General features: G+C 37.7%; 2 protein-coding genes across 2 annotated transcripts in view; both read right to left on the bottom strand.

Annotated features, from left to right (window-relative positions):
* LOC119416181 (septin-7) overlaps positions 1–7009 on the bottom strand; it is a 35811-nt gene extending 28802 nt beyond the window's left edge. Inside the window, exons 1-2 of the mRNA XM_037683374.1 lie at positions 6738–7009; positions 2926–3025 (exon numbers count right to left, since the gene is read on the bottom strand). Of these exons, the coding sequence (XP_037539302.1) occupies positions 2926–3025; positions 6738–6776 (139 nt within the window). The 5' untranslated portion in view covers positions 6777–7009. The remainder of the gene's footprint in view (positions 1–2925; positions 3026–6737) is intronic.
* A 4749-nt stretch (positions 7010–11758) lies between these two features.
* Positions 11759–13230, bottom strand: LOC119415517 (monocyte chemotactic protein 1B-like). The gene is made up of 3 exons (XM_037682662.1): positions 13170–13230; positions 11952–12069; positions 11759–11870 (listed from the first exon to the last, which is right to left on the bottom strand). Exons 1-3 carry the CDS (start codon positions 13228–13230, stop codon positions 11759–11761), a joined length of 291 nt encoding a protein of 96 aa, XP_037538590.1.
* Between the last annotated feature and the right edge of the window lie 3840 nt (positions 13231–17070).

Genomic DNA, 17070 nt, shown 5'->3' with positions numbered 1-17070 from the left:
ATGCCATGCTGCTGCTCTGGTATGTTACAACAGCAGCAAATAACTTGCATATTTAAGATAATCGTATTACCATAGTTGTTTTCAGATTTAATGAAGAAGCCATCAACATGAGGCTGTTTTTACGTTAAGCTTATATTTACCCAACAAGAGGAAGTTGTGATAGGATTGCAGAGCAGACAAGCCCAACATGTCTGAAGCTAATCTGCTCAACAAAACCAAAGTTAAACATCTGGGAAACCTTTAATTCTCATAATCTAATGTAGGTTCATTTACAATTAATTTGACAAATAGACAAAAATCTCAGAAAAATCTTATTTACCCGTAACAATCATTATAAACTACACTGCCGTTTTGTTGGTTTATGAACTTTATCATGAGTAGACAAAACCAACTTAATCCAATTTACTAGATTTTAACAATAGGTGTGTATTCAGGTTTACAATAGCTCTGTCTTGTGTACAATACTGTACTCACTTTATCCAAATCAAACAGGTGAAATAGTTTCAGTCACTTATTTAGAAAATTTTAAGAATGCAATGCACAAACACCAGATATTGTTTTCATTGAACTTTGAACACACTTTTGTTAAGCGTGAAATGTCAGTTAGGCTAAACAGGGATAGAAGCCAAAATATATATAAATAAAAATCTGGGAAGACAGAGGGGGGCCCTTGGGAGACAAGATCTCTCCAGTTCTCACCAGATCCATCACTCTGCTGTTCATCCAGTGGCTGTGTACTAAACAGGAAACTATAATCTCAGACTCGCACAAAAACTATATCTTTTGGTGTCTTTGTCCTTACACTAAACAGCTCGGGGTCATAATGGTCCATTAAAAAGGGACTCATTCCAAAGTATGAAACAAGATTTGTCTGAATTATATCCGCTCTGTGTCGTTCGGTAAGGTTTTTACTCCAGTAGTTTTCCAGATAGATTAATAAAGAAATTCTGAAATGTGGGTCTGCGCTCCACGAAAACAAAGCACTCAGCTGAATCTACCAAAAACCAGGTGGAAGCTGGAGTCACATGACTGACCTACATTATAGGCTGGCTGTCTGTGGACGTAAAGAAATATGGTGGAATCAGAGAAACAGAGTCTCAATGTGTTTAATTGAAAATATAAAAGTAAACCTGCTGCTAAATGCAAAAGAAAAGAGAAAGATCTAGTAAGACAAGCATCAAGAATAAATATTGGAGACCAAGCAGGGCGGTAAAGAGCCATTAAGACGGAGTTTGACATTTAAACACGTGGCTTTTGAAAACATTCTGTCAGAACAGTTAGTTTAGTTTCATCATTTTTTCCAACTTAGTCTAAAGCGGACATGTTTTGGCTAACAAATACAAGCGTAAATTCATACCAACGAATCAAAACTTTCAAACTTCTCATTTTCTTGAGGCTCATTCGTTGACGTTGACATCGTGGACTTATTTTCACTTTGGCTCCATTTGTAGGTAAACAAACAAACATGGTAGTTGTCATTCTGACACAAACTTTGCTTACAATTTTTAAATTTAAGACATTAACCAATTTTGATGTGCAAAAAAAAAACTATGAATTTTGTTCATTACTTTATGAATATGAATTTAATTTATTTGACCGGTTTTGTTAACTTTGCCATGAGTACTTTAAACATTTAATTTAAAGTCAGTATAACAGTGGCTACTTGTACAGGCAAATCTTTAACGCCCCTGCTGTTCCTGGTTCAAAATGACCCTTGTTGGGGCCTTTTGATTTTAAATTGAAGCCTCAAGGACAAGGACAGCAGGAGGGTTACTACTTCTAAAGCACAACGAATCATGCATTTTGCTATTACAGTACCAGTAATTACATTTCTAGTATACATTTAGTAGGAAATTTACAAGCTTTGGTATCAATTTTGAGAAAAAGTAACCAACCATGCAGCCATTTCCATTACGAGTAATTTTTTTTTTGAAGGTCTAAATAGCTTAATACTGAAATGATCTTTGTGTGTAGCTGCACAAAGCAAGGTGTGGTAACTAACAGAGTCAAACCTTAATTTCATGATTGCCTGTCAGTTTTATTTACTTCCCAACACAAAAACAATTCATGCAACACTTGTGCTTTAAAGTCAGATGTCAGTGGTATGACAGAAAATGTGAGAAGCTGGATGGACAGAACAGAAAATTAGACACATTTGCCTTTACAGCCTAGTCGAAGAACATGTGTGTACTGTACCAATCAATTTATATCCAATATGAGCAACAACTCTGCAGGGCTAGTTGTGTAAAATCTGTTAATTATCAATCAACCTTTATTTATACAGGTAAATCCCATTGAGCCTCGAGGACTCATTTACAAGAGAGACCTGCAAGCACCAATTCACGTGGAGCACAGGTCAATAAGTTAAGACAACACAGCTGTATCTGCTTCACACAGATCAACCCAGCCAAACCCATAGTCTCTCCACAGTGCTGTCCACTTCCTTGCTGCTGTGATACACTCAGCCACAGTTTGCATGACTCCATTCATACTGGGAACCAACATCCTGCAGCTCAGATCCCAAATTAAATGATCTCAAACACAAAAATGCATCGTTGTGTATCGAGGGCCAACAGAGAAAACCTCTCAGGCAAACGGTGAGAACCAAACCTTAAGCAAAAAAATATTCACGTTCTTCCTTGGAGAGCACAGTGTGGGTGTTATTAAAGCCCAGACACAAAGGGCATCACCTCTCTGCAGAAACTGATTTTTTAACTTGTCAGCTTGTCATCTTGAGCATCTAAGTGAACTGGATGCCAAACATGCTTTAAACCTTGTCAAGCTGTGTTAGTGACACACGTCTTCAAAAACTCAGCGGCGAGCCGAAGCAGAAAGGTGCGTGGGTGTGGGTGCACCGGTTTGGTTTCCAAACAAGACAAAACACTTGTCTTAATTAATCTGAGCTAAGAACCATCTCCAACTTACCTACAACCATTAACGTAAACTCAAATCCTCGTTTTACCGACTTCCGATAAACCTGGTTGGGGAGATTCGCGAAGCCCACATAACCCTCCAAGTTCCGCTGCTGCAAGAGAACACAAAAACATCTTCGGTTTATTAAACAGCATGAAGAATCGAATAGGACACGTTCTCAAACTGCACAGGACAAACATCCACACAGAGCAGACATAAACAAATGCATTAAAAGGAAAAACATGAAGACGGATACAGAAATGTTAAAAATGTTAAAAGCTTGCTACTATTTTAAAACCTGTAATTAGCATTTTTCTCCCCTACAGGGACGAAGCCCCTTTGAACTAAAGTGCAGCTGGGGTAAATACGAGGGGGGTTTAGAAATTATAGTTTTTGTTAGAAAAGGATAAGAAAGATGGACTCAACTCCACCGAACTGAAATAAATAAAACTCATTAAATGAAAAAAATAATTTAAATACAGAAATGTGAATCAAAATAAAAGACAAGAAAAACAGAAAAAGTCCTACGTGTTCAGCCATATCCATTGTATGACAGGATTTGTTCAAAGCAGCTGCTTTGTCTTTTTACTACGAATGTATCTCTTCATCTCTTCCTCTGCTGCCCATCTCCTCCCTCTGAAACTGTCTTCCTGTCTGCTGTCATGATAACACCCCCCACCAATCACTGTGCAGTGTCCTGCACGCTACATGAGGCAAACACAATTGATTGTTGGCCTCTCAGGCTGTCATGCATGGCACAGATGGAAAACTGCAGCGATGTCAGGCCTGTAGATGGATATGGTTTAAAACTAAAACCACTGGGAGGGGATTAGATGCTCCAAGTTCATTTTGCAAACAAGACTCTTGTCACGTCACAACCAATGTACCCAGAATGTATCTACTATCTGTCCGATACGAAATAAATGAAAAACTACTTTTGGATAGAACATAATGCAAAAATAAAAGAGGCCAGTACTAAGTTGCACAAAAAAGTTATATTTATATATATAAAATAAGACTACTGACAAAAAAAAAATCCAACACTTTTCTATTTAAGTGAGACATTCAACAAAGACTGAACACATCAGCATTAACAAAAAGACTGCAGCAAACAAAGACCCAGTTTATTCACCTCATCAATACTCTGGTGCACACAGCTCAACAGCTGATGTAACGAGCCTGAAGCACTTTCCAACGTTTGATCCACCCACATTCTAACGACGGGTGTTACGTAAGGTGTCATATCTGATGTTTGGTTTGTTTTTAGTTTTCCTGCTGCTGCACTGGCATGCTTCTACCAGACAGGTCTTTTGACAGTTGAAAAGAAACGGTTAGCGCAGCTTGTCAGCACTTAGCTACAACCACATTCAGTGCATGTGTAATGGAGTCCTGGATGGTTGTGGCATGGATCAGGTGGTGTACTTTATAAGCAATGCCTGTCCGAGTAAATGAATTAAATCAATAAATAGATTACATCCTAAAGAACACAAGCAAAAACATTGTCTGTGTGGCACAAACTTGAAAAATCCCATTAATAATTATTATTGTCTCAAACTTAAAGTTGTTAAAAGAGCAGCCGACACACGAGTTAAAAAAAGGAAGATAATGGAGAAAAGGAGGCTAGTTAGTCCATACCATTCATGTGGACCCCTCCCCCAGTCCACCCAGTGGTGATGGTAGCTGCCTGGCTAACTGACATCATCCCCCATCCCCTCCATGCATCCAGCAGCTGATGCTGTGGCCTTCTTAATGCCTTCATTTACATAAATATGAATATTTCACCCGTACTGAATCACTTAACTGTGATCTTAACTAACTTAATCTTCTGTTATTTTTAGCACCAAACCCACAACTGTTTCCATCCAACTCTCAGGACACAGGCCACTGCCTCGTTACGCTGAGGAAAATCACTGCCATTCACCTCTAGCTTTATCAGCGACAGATGCAGAATGACAACAATGTGTTGCATGTAGTGTGGTGAGTAATCACTTGATGCCAATTTCAAGTGACATCATAAAAAGACTCACAAAAAGTAAGTGACATGGATGGAGGTGCTACTGAACGGCCCTGTAGGGTAAGGGACCATAGGCACAATTTACTGACAGACAAGTGTCCTTGCCTTCTCTAGATGTTGGGAAATGAAGCCAACAGAGTTTATGGAGGTTTTCATGTTGTATTTTTAGAACAAGCATCTGCACACTAAAATGTGGCGCTTTTAAGTTTTTACTCCCGATCCACACAATGAAGGTGTCACATGAGCTTTCTTTTAAGCAAGTAGCAACCAATTACAGACACGCGTGTTCGGAAAAAATATAATTTGAACATACAGCAGGAAGGTAAGAGCTACGTGAATCAATATTCAACTTCTGGGTCCATGTCAGAGGTCTATCCATAGTCTCTGTGCTGGAACCAGCCAAGAAGGAAGCTGGTCTCGGTTTGCTTCTGGGTCCTGGTTGGAGGTCTACCTCAATTCAGTCTTTGTGCAAGACCAAGTGATTGGCCCCTGAATTAGATCTAATAGCCCGTTTAGAAATTGTAAAATTTTGCCTACATTACAAAAAACAAGACGAAACAAACTCAAACGATCAAAAAAGCTTTGCAGAGAGTGGTGAAAGCTGCACAGAAGTCTGTTGGAGTCAGCCTCCCCACCATCACAGACATCTACAGCTCTAGATGCAGGAAGAGGGCCACCTGCATCATGAAGGACCCCACTCACCCAGCACACGCACTTTTTGCCCCGCTCCCCTCATGAAGGAGGTTAAAGGGCATTAAGTGCAGAACCACTAGACTGAGGAACAGCTTCTACCCTGAGGCTGTTAGACTCATGACTATCTAACCAGAAAAATCACATGTTGCGGTGTTCATGCGTGCTCATCTGCTCACACAGACTCATGTTCGTGCTGCTGTTCAGCGTATCGTGTTTGTTTTTATGCTATTAGTGCTTAGCGTATTTTTAGCTGATGCTTTTCCTAGTTCATATCTTAGATCTGATTACTGTTTTTCTTTTACATTTTATTGTTGGATGTAACTGGGACCCTGTGTACATCATTTCGTTCCACCACATGTACCACATGTGCAAATGACAAAGAAACTGAATCAAAGTAAAGTGACCAAAATGACAACAAAGCGGTGCAAACAGACCCATTATTGAAGCTCAAAAAGCAATTTGAAACATCACATAGGCAAAAGACAAGAAAATACCTGATTTTATACAGATGTGGTTTTTTTAAACAAATTAAAAGCCCAGATTTTAAAAAAAGATAAAAGTAGCTTTCAGTGAAACTGATGTTGCCCATTGTGAAAATTGTTTTTCTTGTGATGCTTTGACGTAGGAGAGCAAATACCAAATTTAAAGCAGTAAAATGAGAGAAGAGCAGTGGCATACTTTCACTGCTTACATGGTCTGAACAAGAATTTCTCCCAGCCCATCGTTCCCACTGCAGAGAGCTATAATTGAAACCAGACCAGAACCCCCTGATACGTGCTGTTCTGTAGGGAGCCCTGAACACAGCTCACATTCACATACTGCTAATGATATGGGACAATAAGTAGTAGTAAACAATATGGCCACCTTTACTTGATTGCTACTAATTACACATATGAATGAAGTCGGATCCCAAACCGTGTTTATGCAATTACTACTATAAATGGCGTGTTTCTGTGTGGTTAAAAGCATCCAAAACATGCAGGAAAGGGCTGCGTGGAGATTAAAGAAGGAACGAACTAGTCATAAAAACGTAAAGGATGGTATTTTAATTAAGACACTTGTTATTAGCTTCAGTGATACGGAAGTTGTAGTCTCTTTCATAAAGAAATGGACTTACAGCGATGCTGGGAACCGCGGTTTCTGGTCGCTCGATCATTTTGCCGTCACCACCCAGACTATAACGGACTCTCACCGAGGCATACACCGACAAAAGTGCGAACGACGGAGCGGAAAACGCTGCTTTCTTCTAAAATGACAGCTTAACGCGAACAACGGGCGTTAAAAAATGAATGAATGGGACTAAACTACACGCAGCCGCCGACCCATACAACAGAGTAACACACAGCTGAAGAAAATTACTCCCACAGCTGCGTTTCTACAGAACGCCGGAAGTGGACGGAATTTATACAAGCCCTCATCCGGTTAAGCGTTTCAAAATAAGAGAATCCAGCTCTTAATTAGGACCTCATTTTTTTTCATGAATTTGTCAATGAATAATCAAACAAATACATTTGATCTATTTACTGTATACAAGCTGACTTAATATTAACATTTTATGAAAGATGAATGTTTTTATTAGTTCCAATAAATTATATTTTTCATTCATTCAACTTTTATTTATACAGGTTAAGTCCCATTGAGGACTCATTTACAAGAGAGACTTGTTTTAAACAAAAAACTACAGATGAGGTACACACAGCAATAAACATTCATATAAAAGCATATAAAATGAAAAGTAAATAAAAGAAGTGATATACAAAAAAAAACTAAAAAAAACAATGCTGCATTAGTTTGAGGCAATCATGGCCAAAGTGGTTCAAAATATCCTGATGCATGCTCAATAATCCAGGTAGAAAAATGCTGCATTATCAAACGGTGTAAAATACTAAAAACAGGAACATGTCTGAACTGATTTTTGCATTGAACTCAACAGTTATTTAAAATCCCTTAGGGAGGTCAAAGTCGACAACTTCACATCTTTTTGCAAGGTGTTCCAGGTTACAGGTTCAGAGTAAGACAAAGCCCTTTTGCCAAATTCGGTCCACATTGAGGGGACACTGCTCGGTAATAATAATAATAATAATGTCATCACAATGTCAGCACTGTATGTTTCCATACAATGGCGAAATTAGTCTCTGCATTTAACCCATCCACCACGTCCTCTCAGTGTGGATCGAATTGGGCAAAAGGGCCTTCTCTAACTCTTACTCATTGCCCAATTTGCTCCAAAATCAGTTATCAAGGTGCCATTTGCAAAGTATGAAATCAAACAACACAGATAGTTATGAACTGTATCAAAAGGCAAAGATTGGTAGAGTTTAAATGTGAATCTGAAATCTGGGTATGCACTTAATGTAAACAAGGCACTTTGCTAATTGCAAAAAAGGGGAAAAGAACAAGAAGCACAATTGTCAAGAATGAATCACATATTTTTCTGACAAATGTTTAGATGAGATAATAATAGTAGACATGATACAGTTATGGTACAGATTTTGGTTTTTACTTTATGATTTTGAATGACTGGATTTATGACTTAAGTTTGCAATGAGTACCATCAATCAAATGTTTAAGAAAATGATCTGAGCAATACATTTGTATCAATAAAGAACAAAATCACTGCTTTTGCTGTGGAAAATATGGCTTTAATTTAAACAGACCATAAGTGGTGATATGTCCTAAATACTGTTAAGTTGTAACTTTTTTTTTTTCATTCATTCATCATTTTTTTTTATACAGGCTAGCCTCATTATGCCACGAGGACTCATTTGAAAGGGGGACCTGTTCCAGACAGAACATATAAAGTACAGACAACAATAACAGTAAGTAATGAAAACAATAAACTACAGTAAAAATACAGTTAAAATAAGAGTAGTGCATAAAACAATAAATCAGGGTGCCGTAAAACAGGGTGAAATACTAAAAACAAGAACATATTTTTCTATTGACATTATCAAATGCTTGCAACCCCTTAAAAAAATGAAAGTGGACAACTTAATAAGGTGGAAAACATAATTTCCCACATTATTCTCTAAATGTTGTTTAAGTATATGCAGCCTCGCTACGGAATTATTTTTTACAAAATTCTCTTCATTGGTCAGCGAGGATGTGAACATATTTTAATCTTTACCTTTTAATTCAGGAGAGAAAATATATATGAATATTATTACAATTAAATATGAAACAATAAGAACTGATATGATTGAAAATGAAACTTTAAAACAAGTTAGTTTCACATGCTGTGGTGGTACATTAAGAACAATTTAACTTGATTCAAATCAAAAGCAGGAAAATATAGTTTTACTTTGAAATTAAACACAACTGACTTCCTGGTTGACCCCTAAAGTGGTTGTGAGGCATTCAATGACTGTAGGCCAAAATATGTCGCCTTCATAAACGGTTGAGCGTAACAATGAAACAACAAAAGCAAAACAAAAAAGCAAAAATACGCTGTCAAATGAGCTTAAATCAGACATTTTCAGTAAAAAAAAATTAAAAAGACATAAAATCCAGCTTGCATCAATGTACAACCAATTGTACGTAGACATAAAAGAACAACAAGCATAAAAAATAAAAAAAAAAACACCAAAAAAAATCTACAATTATACAGAATAACAACTAATAGCTACTTTCTGTCTGTCTTGCTCTTGTATGAAAATAGAAGACCTTTGATTTTCAAACCAATTAATCCATTGTCTTAATTAATCAAGTTCATGGTCATCTTGTTCAGTGTGAATAAGAATAATCACTGGGTTGTAAAGTTTTTGAATAAAAAGCCTTTTTAGACTATATACACAAAAAATAGATTGTATGTACTGCTGTTAAATGAACCAAATTGACTCATCTGCGGAGCTGTTAGGGCAAAATTAGTGCAAAACATACTGAGGCTGAGGAGCGAATTACTATGACCCATAAATGCTTAAAGATCCAGTTGCGCACCCTAGCGTCAAGAAAAGTAACTGTTTCCAAATGGTTCTGAAAAGTTCTGTATTTTATGAGAGATTAAGAACAGATCATAAGATCAAAAATAAAACTGGCTTGTCACAGAAGCTCTAATTAATTCTAATGACACATTATATCTAATTTTGTTTTATTCTTCTTTCGGCTGCTCCCTTCTTCAGGGGTCGCCACAGGGAACTAACTCGCATGAAGACTTGGTTTTACTCCGGATGTCCTTCCTGACGCAACCACAGACCACCGAGCTACCACAGCCTTCTGTGTGGAGCAGAGAGCTGTCAACTAGGGCACCCGGGGGAGCAGATAGTGGGGGTTAAGGGGCTTGCTCAAGGGCCCAGAGTGGGGCGAACAAGGGTGGAAGCAGGCGAGGGTGCTTCATCTTTCCCACCCACATTTTGAGGTTATTGATCAAAGAGGCCCACCTTCTCTAACCTCTGTGTCCCCCTAAATGTATTTATAAATAAATGTGCATAAACATCAATTTCTGCTATTTTTAATACAGAATACTAAACGTTATAGAGCAGTCACACCCAGATATAACCCGAAGTAAATCCCTTTGTGAAAAAGACATGTTGTCATCAAGTATTAGGGTTGAGGGCATTAGGAACAATATGTGTCATTGAGGGCAAGGGGGTCCCAACACTCCCAGCAGGAGGCACCACTTGGTCTGGGACAGAAACCAAAGTCACATTTTATTTAATAATTTAAGAGAAACAAGAGGATGATAACCATTGTGGTCAAGTAAGTTGAAAATGCCATTTTTGTCCTTTGTCTGAAGCTTGTTTTGTCTCCGCCTGCTGCGTTTATGTGTGAATGTTACAGAAGCTGCATACCGTATGTGCGTTTTTTGCAAAGCTGATGCTGAGGCAGAGCAGATATGGGTCAAAATGATGCTCAAGATTTGGAGTCCAAGCCAAATGCTGCATAGTATTTTTTTTTAGCAGGGGTTTATATTTTATTTCAGTTTCCTATCATAGATGAACTAAAACAATGAGATTTAAAATAAGGCCAGGGTCAGTTAAAATCAGAATTCTCAAAAAGTGTAAAAGGCTGATCTGTTTGTAAAGGTTGCCAAGCCTTTCCGAATGAATGCTTTTTAAAAGTTTGACGAAAGTAATAAGAATTGGATCTAAAACTGGAAAATTTTTGAAGCCAGCCTAGTTTAAGATGGTCTTGAAAAAAAGCAAAAAATATCTTAAAGTTAGACCATTTGACAAATTTGGAGTGGTAGTAGCTGAGACTGATCCTCAACTCACATTTCAATCGCTAACAGTTTGCATAAGATCTTTGTTTAACACTTTTCCGTTATTATTTGGAGTCACCTCTGTGTTTTAGTAAAATATCTCGTGAAACACCACATTGATTTTAATGAAACTTTCAGGAAATGGTCCTAGGATATAGATTTAAAACTGATTAACCTTTAAAGCCAATTTAAGAAGGACACCACAAATAAAATACAACAGTTTATTACATTTAGTCAGTTTTACAGATGTTTTGTGTCACATCATTGCCTAACATTAACATGGTGGAGTCAACTTTTTTTTTCTGTTTGCGAAATGTAATATTAATAAAATCATTTGTAGGTTAAATTGGCTTTCTTGGCATTAAATAAGCAACCCAAAAATATAATTTAAACTCAAAAAAGAAAATAAACGCTTTACTTTGACTTTTTCTTTTGCTTTAATTTGATAGAACCACAAACATATAAAAAAACGAATAATGTGGTAAATTGCAATACATGTCTGAACAAAGTGTAAAAAGCACATATAAACAACAATTACTTTAAATAAAATTAGAAAAGAAAGGATAAAAACGTTTTGTTGCACATGAACTAGTGCTGTAGCTTATAAAATACTGATGACACCATGTGAAGGTTTGTTCTTTTACAAATAATGTACTTTTTAATAATTACACTGGAAAGCTTACAGTGTTGATAATCAGACTTTAAGTGTTAAAAGCAAAACTACTTTTGTTACATATAATAACAATAATATGTTAGTTTAAAAAAAAAAAAAAGCCTCCATGAGAAGAAAATAAAATCCAATCATCTCATCGTGATGATCTACCACAAAATATAAGAATATTTGGTTACATTTTTAAAAATATATAAAATAAAAAGCACATTACTTGCTCATAATTTGACAACTTTACAATGAGCAAGGCCTCTGCAGGTTGTTTGCACGTTTACAGGTTGGTGGTGTCTCCTGGAGTGTTTTTGGTGTCCAGGTAGCTGATGAGCTCCTTCACCCAGGGCTCTGAGGGTCTGACACACAGCTGGCCGGCCTTTGTTTTCAGCCTGAATAAAAGAGGAAGAACTGCACGTCAGAAGCACATCCAGTGACGATGATGACGCACTCCTCTAATAATGAACACTTACAGGATGGCAGGGTTGGAGCAGCGCTGGCTGGTCTTCATGTAGCCGACCACTTTTTCTTTCGACACCTGTTTGTTGTTGAAACGAAAGCAGCATTTCTTTGGGCCGACTCCCCGCAGACCTGCACAGAAGCAAACATCTCAGATACAGACTCAATAAATCACGAGGTTCCTCCATTCCTCTTTTAATTTCCTGCTGAAGGCTCACACTTCTATTTTTAGCTGAACAGATTATGTTGTCGCTTGTTGAACCGAATTAATAAAACTCCTCCTATTTATTTGATTTTAAACTGTTATCTTAAAGCTTGCATCGCTACATTTAAGTCAATTAAGCAAGTTAAAATGATTAAAAAAAACTACTGTAGTATTTTTATTGAATGATGACAACACATTATATTTCTCTTAACAATTACAGCATAAAACAATCCAATTCGGTTTTTTTAAATTTTACATCTAGTTTTGTTTCTTTAAATCATCTGAAGACTCCAAACTTGATGGTTTGTGAGCCATGGTGGGTATGGAGATGCTTGAATCTATTTAACACTTTTAAAATGTTATTAACCTAACTGGGTTTTTTTTTCCCATTAATTATTGAAGTTTTGAAAAGCAGGAGTTTGAGAAAATAATCTAAAACACTTTTAAAGGCTTTCCAAAGAGCAGAGGTACGTTTGTGTTGAATAATTATTATGAACTAACAAACTCACTTTGCAAAATTTTACCAGTTATTTGTTTTATAATGCAAAATGCAGCTGCCACTTCTTACAGAAGCCAATAAAGTTGTACATGAAACACATCTGGGGGTAAAATCACTCATCTGGGCACCACCTTATTTATTTACACATATTTTCAAATTTTCTGTAGATACATCTTTGCAATTTTCCATGGTAATAATGTGCTTTTTTTTTTCCTATATCTGTTTAATAGTAGAACTTTTATAGCTCATCATGTTAAAATATGCATAAAACAAGATTTTGGTCGAAAATTGTATGTGCATCTATTATTAACATTTAACTGTTTTACAGAATACTGAAAAATAGTGCGGTTATATTATTTATATTTTAGAAATACTAGAATTTTGACATCATTTGACCCACGCAAAATAAATGTATTAAATCTGATAATCCTGAATTAGACCAGCATCTTTTAAACACCATGATGTTTTGTTATAATGTACACCGTTACCATTGATTTGATTGTTTTTCATTGTAAGGATGTATCTTACCTTCAGTGAGAGCAATGCCCGCCAGCATCACAACAACCACAGACAGAGTGAGACGAGCCATTCTGACAGGTGCGTTTGTTGCTTCGCAGGTAAAAGTGTCGGCTGAGTTCAGCTTCTGCTGTGGACTCCATCTGCCTCCACATTTATACAGACACGACCGAGTCGGGGAAGACCCATCATTCCATCCTAACTTTTTTCTTTGTATGTTTCTGACGAAGGGGATTCACCTTGTGACGTTGGGCTCTCATGTTGATCCGCTTACTTTTACTTCCTCAATAGTAAACTTAACACAAGGAATGACGTGGTTCCCCTTTTCATTGTGTTTGACATGATGACTGTAGTTTCTGCGTGCTGCTCTCTGTCACATGATGTTTGCAGAAAATGCACAGTCCAAACTTCTTCTGCGTTAATGACAGCAGAGATTCAACGAGTAAGGCCACGTGTTTGGTTGATGAAGGGCTTGTAGAAGAGAGAGGGAATTCCAGAAGAAAACAAAACTTCCAGGTAGAAGAACAGGTCCGACTGACAGAACCCCTGAAGAGTGACCTGGTTGACTGGTATGTGGTTCAGTAGTTAGAAAACCAGTTTGGGCCCTATGAAGGACTTTCACATGGAGGGAGCTGCACGCCAGTTAACAGCAGAGGTCTGCATAAGTTTTAATGCAAATGTGAAGAGACATAAAGGAGTTGTTCTGATTACCATTACAAGTTTGTTTCCACTTCATTTGAACCTGTAATCAAATATATACAGTACGAATATATTTTCAGTCTGGCAGATTCAACTGCGCTGTGGTTATTGTGGTTTGTTATATAATTTTGTCATATTTAGAGATCTGCAGGGTTAAAGTTAAAGTAAACCTGAGATCTGATACAATTTGCACGATGACGCGTTAAAACAGTGCATTCTCCAAATTTAAGTCAGAAACGATCCAGTTTATTTATGAGCATGAAAGGGGTGAGTGCTCTGCAGAGATTTTCTTTTATCAGGACAACTACGAGGTCACACGTGCACGTCTGTTTGGAGTTTCCAACTTCCTGTTGGAGGTTTGTTTGAGGCTCTTTGGTCACTCCTGAAAGTTCCCGTCCTTGTGTTGACTTCGCCTTTCACCATGTTTTATCAGGGCAAACGTTCTGCAGGTTGAAGCCAAGTGCTTTTTTTTTTGTTTTTCGTGCAGATGTTTCTAAAATATAGATTATATAAAGTGTGCAGAGATTTATACGAGACGTGTTTGTTTTTTTTTAACATCCAGTGATATTGCATAAAAAGAATTTGACTTTTAAAATGTTATTTCTAAAATAAACTAAATTAAAAATAGAATTATCACCAACAGTGATAAAACTAACACAAAATGTCTAAGAATAAAAAAAAGTGTGGAAAATAACATTTTGAAGAAATAGTTAGGTAATTATTAAGACGTTAAGGTTTAACAATATGAGACGATTAATCAAGAATTAATCGAACAAGAATTATTTAAATTTTAATCTGCGCGGGAACTCCAGATTATTTGATAAATAGTTGACTTTGAAATTTAGATGAAAAAATTTCAATTTGGTCAGATTATCAGATTATTTTTACAACATTGAAAGTAAGTCAAGTACAAGTGCATCATCTTAAAATGTTACGATCAGACAAAAAAATTCCTTTATTGTCACCAGGCCTCAGCTCCTTACTGGGTCGACGCTGCGGGCCAAAGATCACTCCATCTTTCTGGGGTTTTTGCCGGCACCACGATGAGCAGACGAGTCAGGCCAGGGGTCAGTACTCTTCCCAGGAGCCAGGAGCCCCAGTGAGGGCTTCAGGGGTCAGCGAGGAAGCAGCTGGTGAGAAGGTCAGCAGGCAATCGGCCATCCTCCGTCGGCTTATCTCAGAGCTGTAAAAGTCTCGAAGTGAAGGTTTTATCTTCTGAAAGTAAAATTCTCTGCCTGCAGGATCAATGGTTCCCTGTTCTTCAAATGATGGCACATAATGTGCAACGTCTTAAAAACTGAGCATTCTCTCTGGATTACAACTCCTTTTTCTTCACGAGTTAAGATCGGACAATATAATAAAAACAACAACCCAGGTTGCTGGTTGCTGCCCCGTCAATCACACGTTATGAGGATGGTGTAGTTCAGGGGTCTGCAACCTTTTTGATCAAAAGAGCCGTTTCTTCTTCGCTCTCTAATAAAATGTGTCTGGAGCCACAAAACCTGCTACAACTGTGATTCTCAACTGATGGCCCATGGGCCACTGAGTTTGTTGGTGGGGGGCTTTTCTGGCCGGTGGGGGTGACATTATAAAACTCAAATTATATCATGAATTTTAAGATTTATTGATATTTTTACATTTGAAGACAAATAAAGTCCATATCATGTAAAGAAGGAAATTAACTATAGTTTAAATTGATTTTGATAAAAATTAAAACACTGAACTCTGCAGGCCTATGTGAGGAATAATAATCAGGTGGGGCTGCAGTAGCTCAGTGGCCAGTACTGCGGGTTTGTAGCCCTGAGGTTGAAAGTTCAAGCCCAGGTTGCATCAGGAAGGACATCCAGGGTAAAACAAACTGCCAACTCTTTCATGCGAGTGGTGACCCCTGAAGAAGGGAATAGCTTAAAGAAACACTACTTCAACAATTTCCTGCAGGATCAATAAAGTTCTTATCTTACTAGTTATCGGGTAAAAATTTGATAATAATTTGCCAAAACTAGTCTTTTCTGTTGTGGGTATAAAAATCAATACAATTAAATTTCATTAAGTTTTGGAAAAAAACGTCAGAGTCGGTGAAGAGGGACTAAAGAGCCACATGTGGCCCCTGAGCCGCAGGTTGCAGACCCCTGGTTTAGTAGTTTTTGATTTGCAGCCACTTCTGTATTAGCTTTGTGAGCTCTTAGCTAAGTGTTGCCCTTGTGTTACGCTTGTCAAATCCATTGAGTTTTGTTTCGCCAGCACAACTTTAAGCTTGTATCCACTTAGAACATCAAGAGTTTTAGCAGCAAAGCAATTGGACATTAGCTCTCAGACATTTCATCTTCTTTGGAAGTTTAGAAAAATCACAGATTTAAATAGAGGATATTCTCAGTCAAACATCAAACACAAGAGTTTTGCATTGCTTTTTTTGTAAAATCTATAAATCAATGACATTCTTATTATTGTCCAAATGCAGGTAAATATTAGAACCATTACTCATTTTCAATTTTTTTGTAGTGTCACCATCTCTGAATGAGAGCAGGCTGATGTAAATTTGTTATGAATAAATTCACAATTTTCCATCATGAAGACTCAAATTTGTGTCCAGGACTAAAAATGCGTCACAGAGGTAAAAATCCTACATTTCCCACAATGCAAAAGAGTCGTTTGGTCTCAATCTAAATATTTACATAAATCTGTTCGTAAAACCATCCATCCATCCATTTTCTTTGCCCGCTTATTCCATTTTGGGTCACGGGGGTCGCTGGTGCCCATGTCCAGCAATCACTGTGCGAGGGGCGGGGTACACCCTGGACGGGTCGCAAGTCCATCACAGGGCCACATAGAGACAAACGAGACAAACAAACATTCACTCTCTCACTCACACCTAGGGACAATTTTAGAGTTACCAATCAGCCTAACATGCATGTTTTTGGACTGTGGGAGGAAACCGGAGTACCCGGAGAAAACCCACGCATGCACGGAGAGAACATGCAAACTCCACCCAGAAAGGCCCCTGGACCGGGGTTTGAACCAGGGACCTGCTCGCTGAGAGGCAGCAGCTCTACCAGTTGCGCCACCGTGCTGCCTGTTCGTAAAACCATCTTTTTTTTTTTAATTACTCGTTGTCACCCAAGCAAAAATTTATAAAATTATATTTGTAAAAGTGAATGAAGCCCTCCCCTCCACACACACACACACACACACACACACACACACACACACACACACA

This window comes from Nematolebias whitei, chromosome 10 (assembly GCF_014905685.2).
Source record: "Nematolebias whitei isolate Nwh7 chromosome 10, NemWhi1, whole genome shotgun sequence".
Lineage (NCBI taxonomy): Eukaryota > Metazoa > Chordata > Actinopteri > Cyprinodontiformes > Rivulidae > Nematolebias > Nematolebias whitei.
This window is presented reverse-complemented; position numbering and strand designations above follow the sequence as displayed.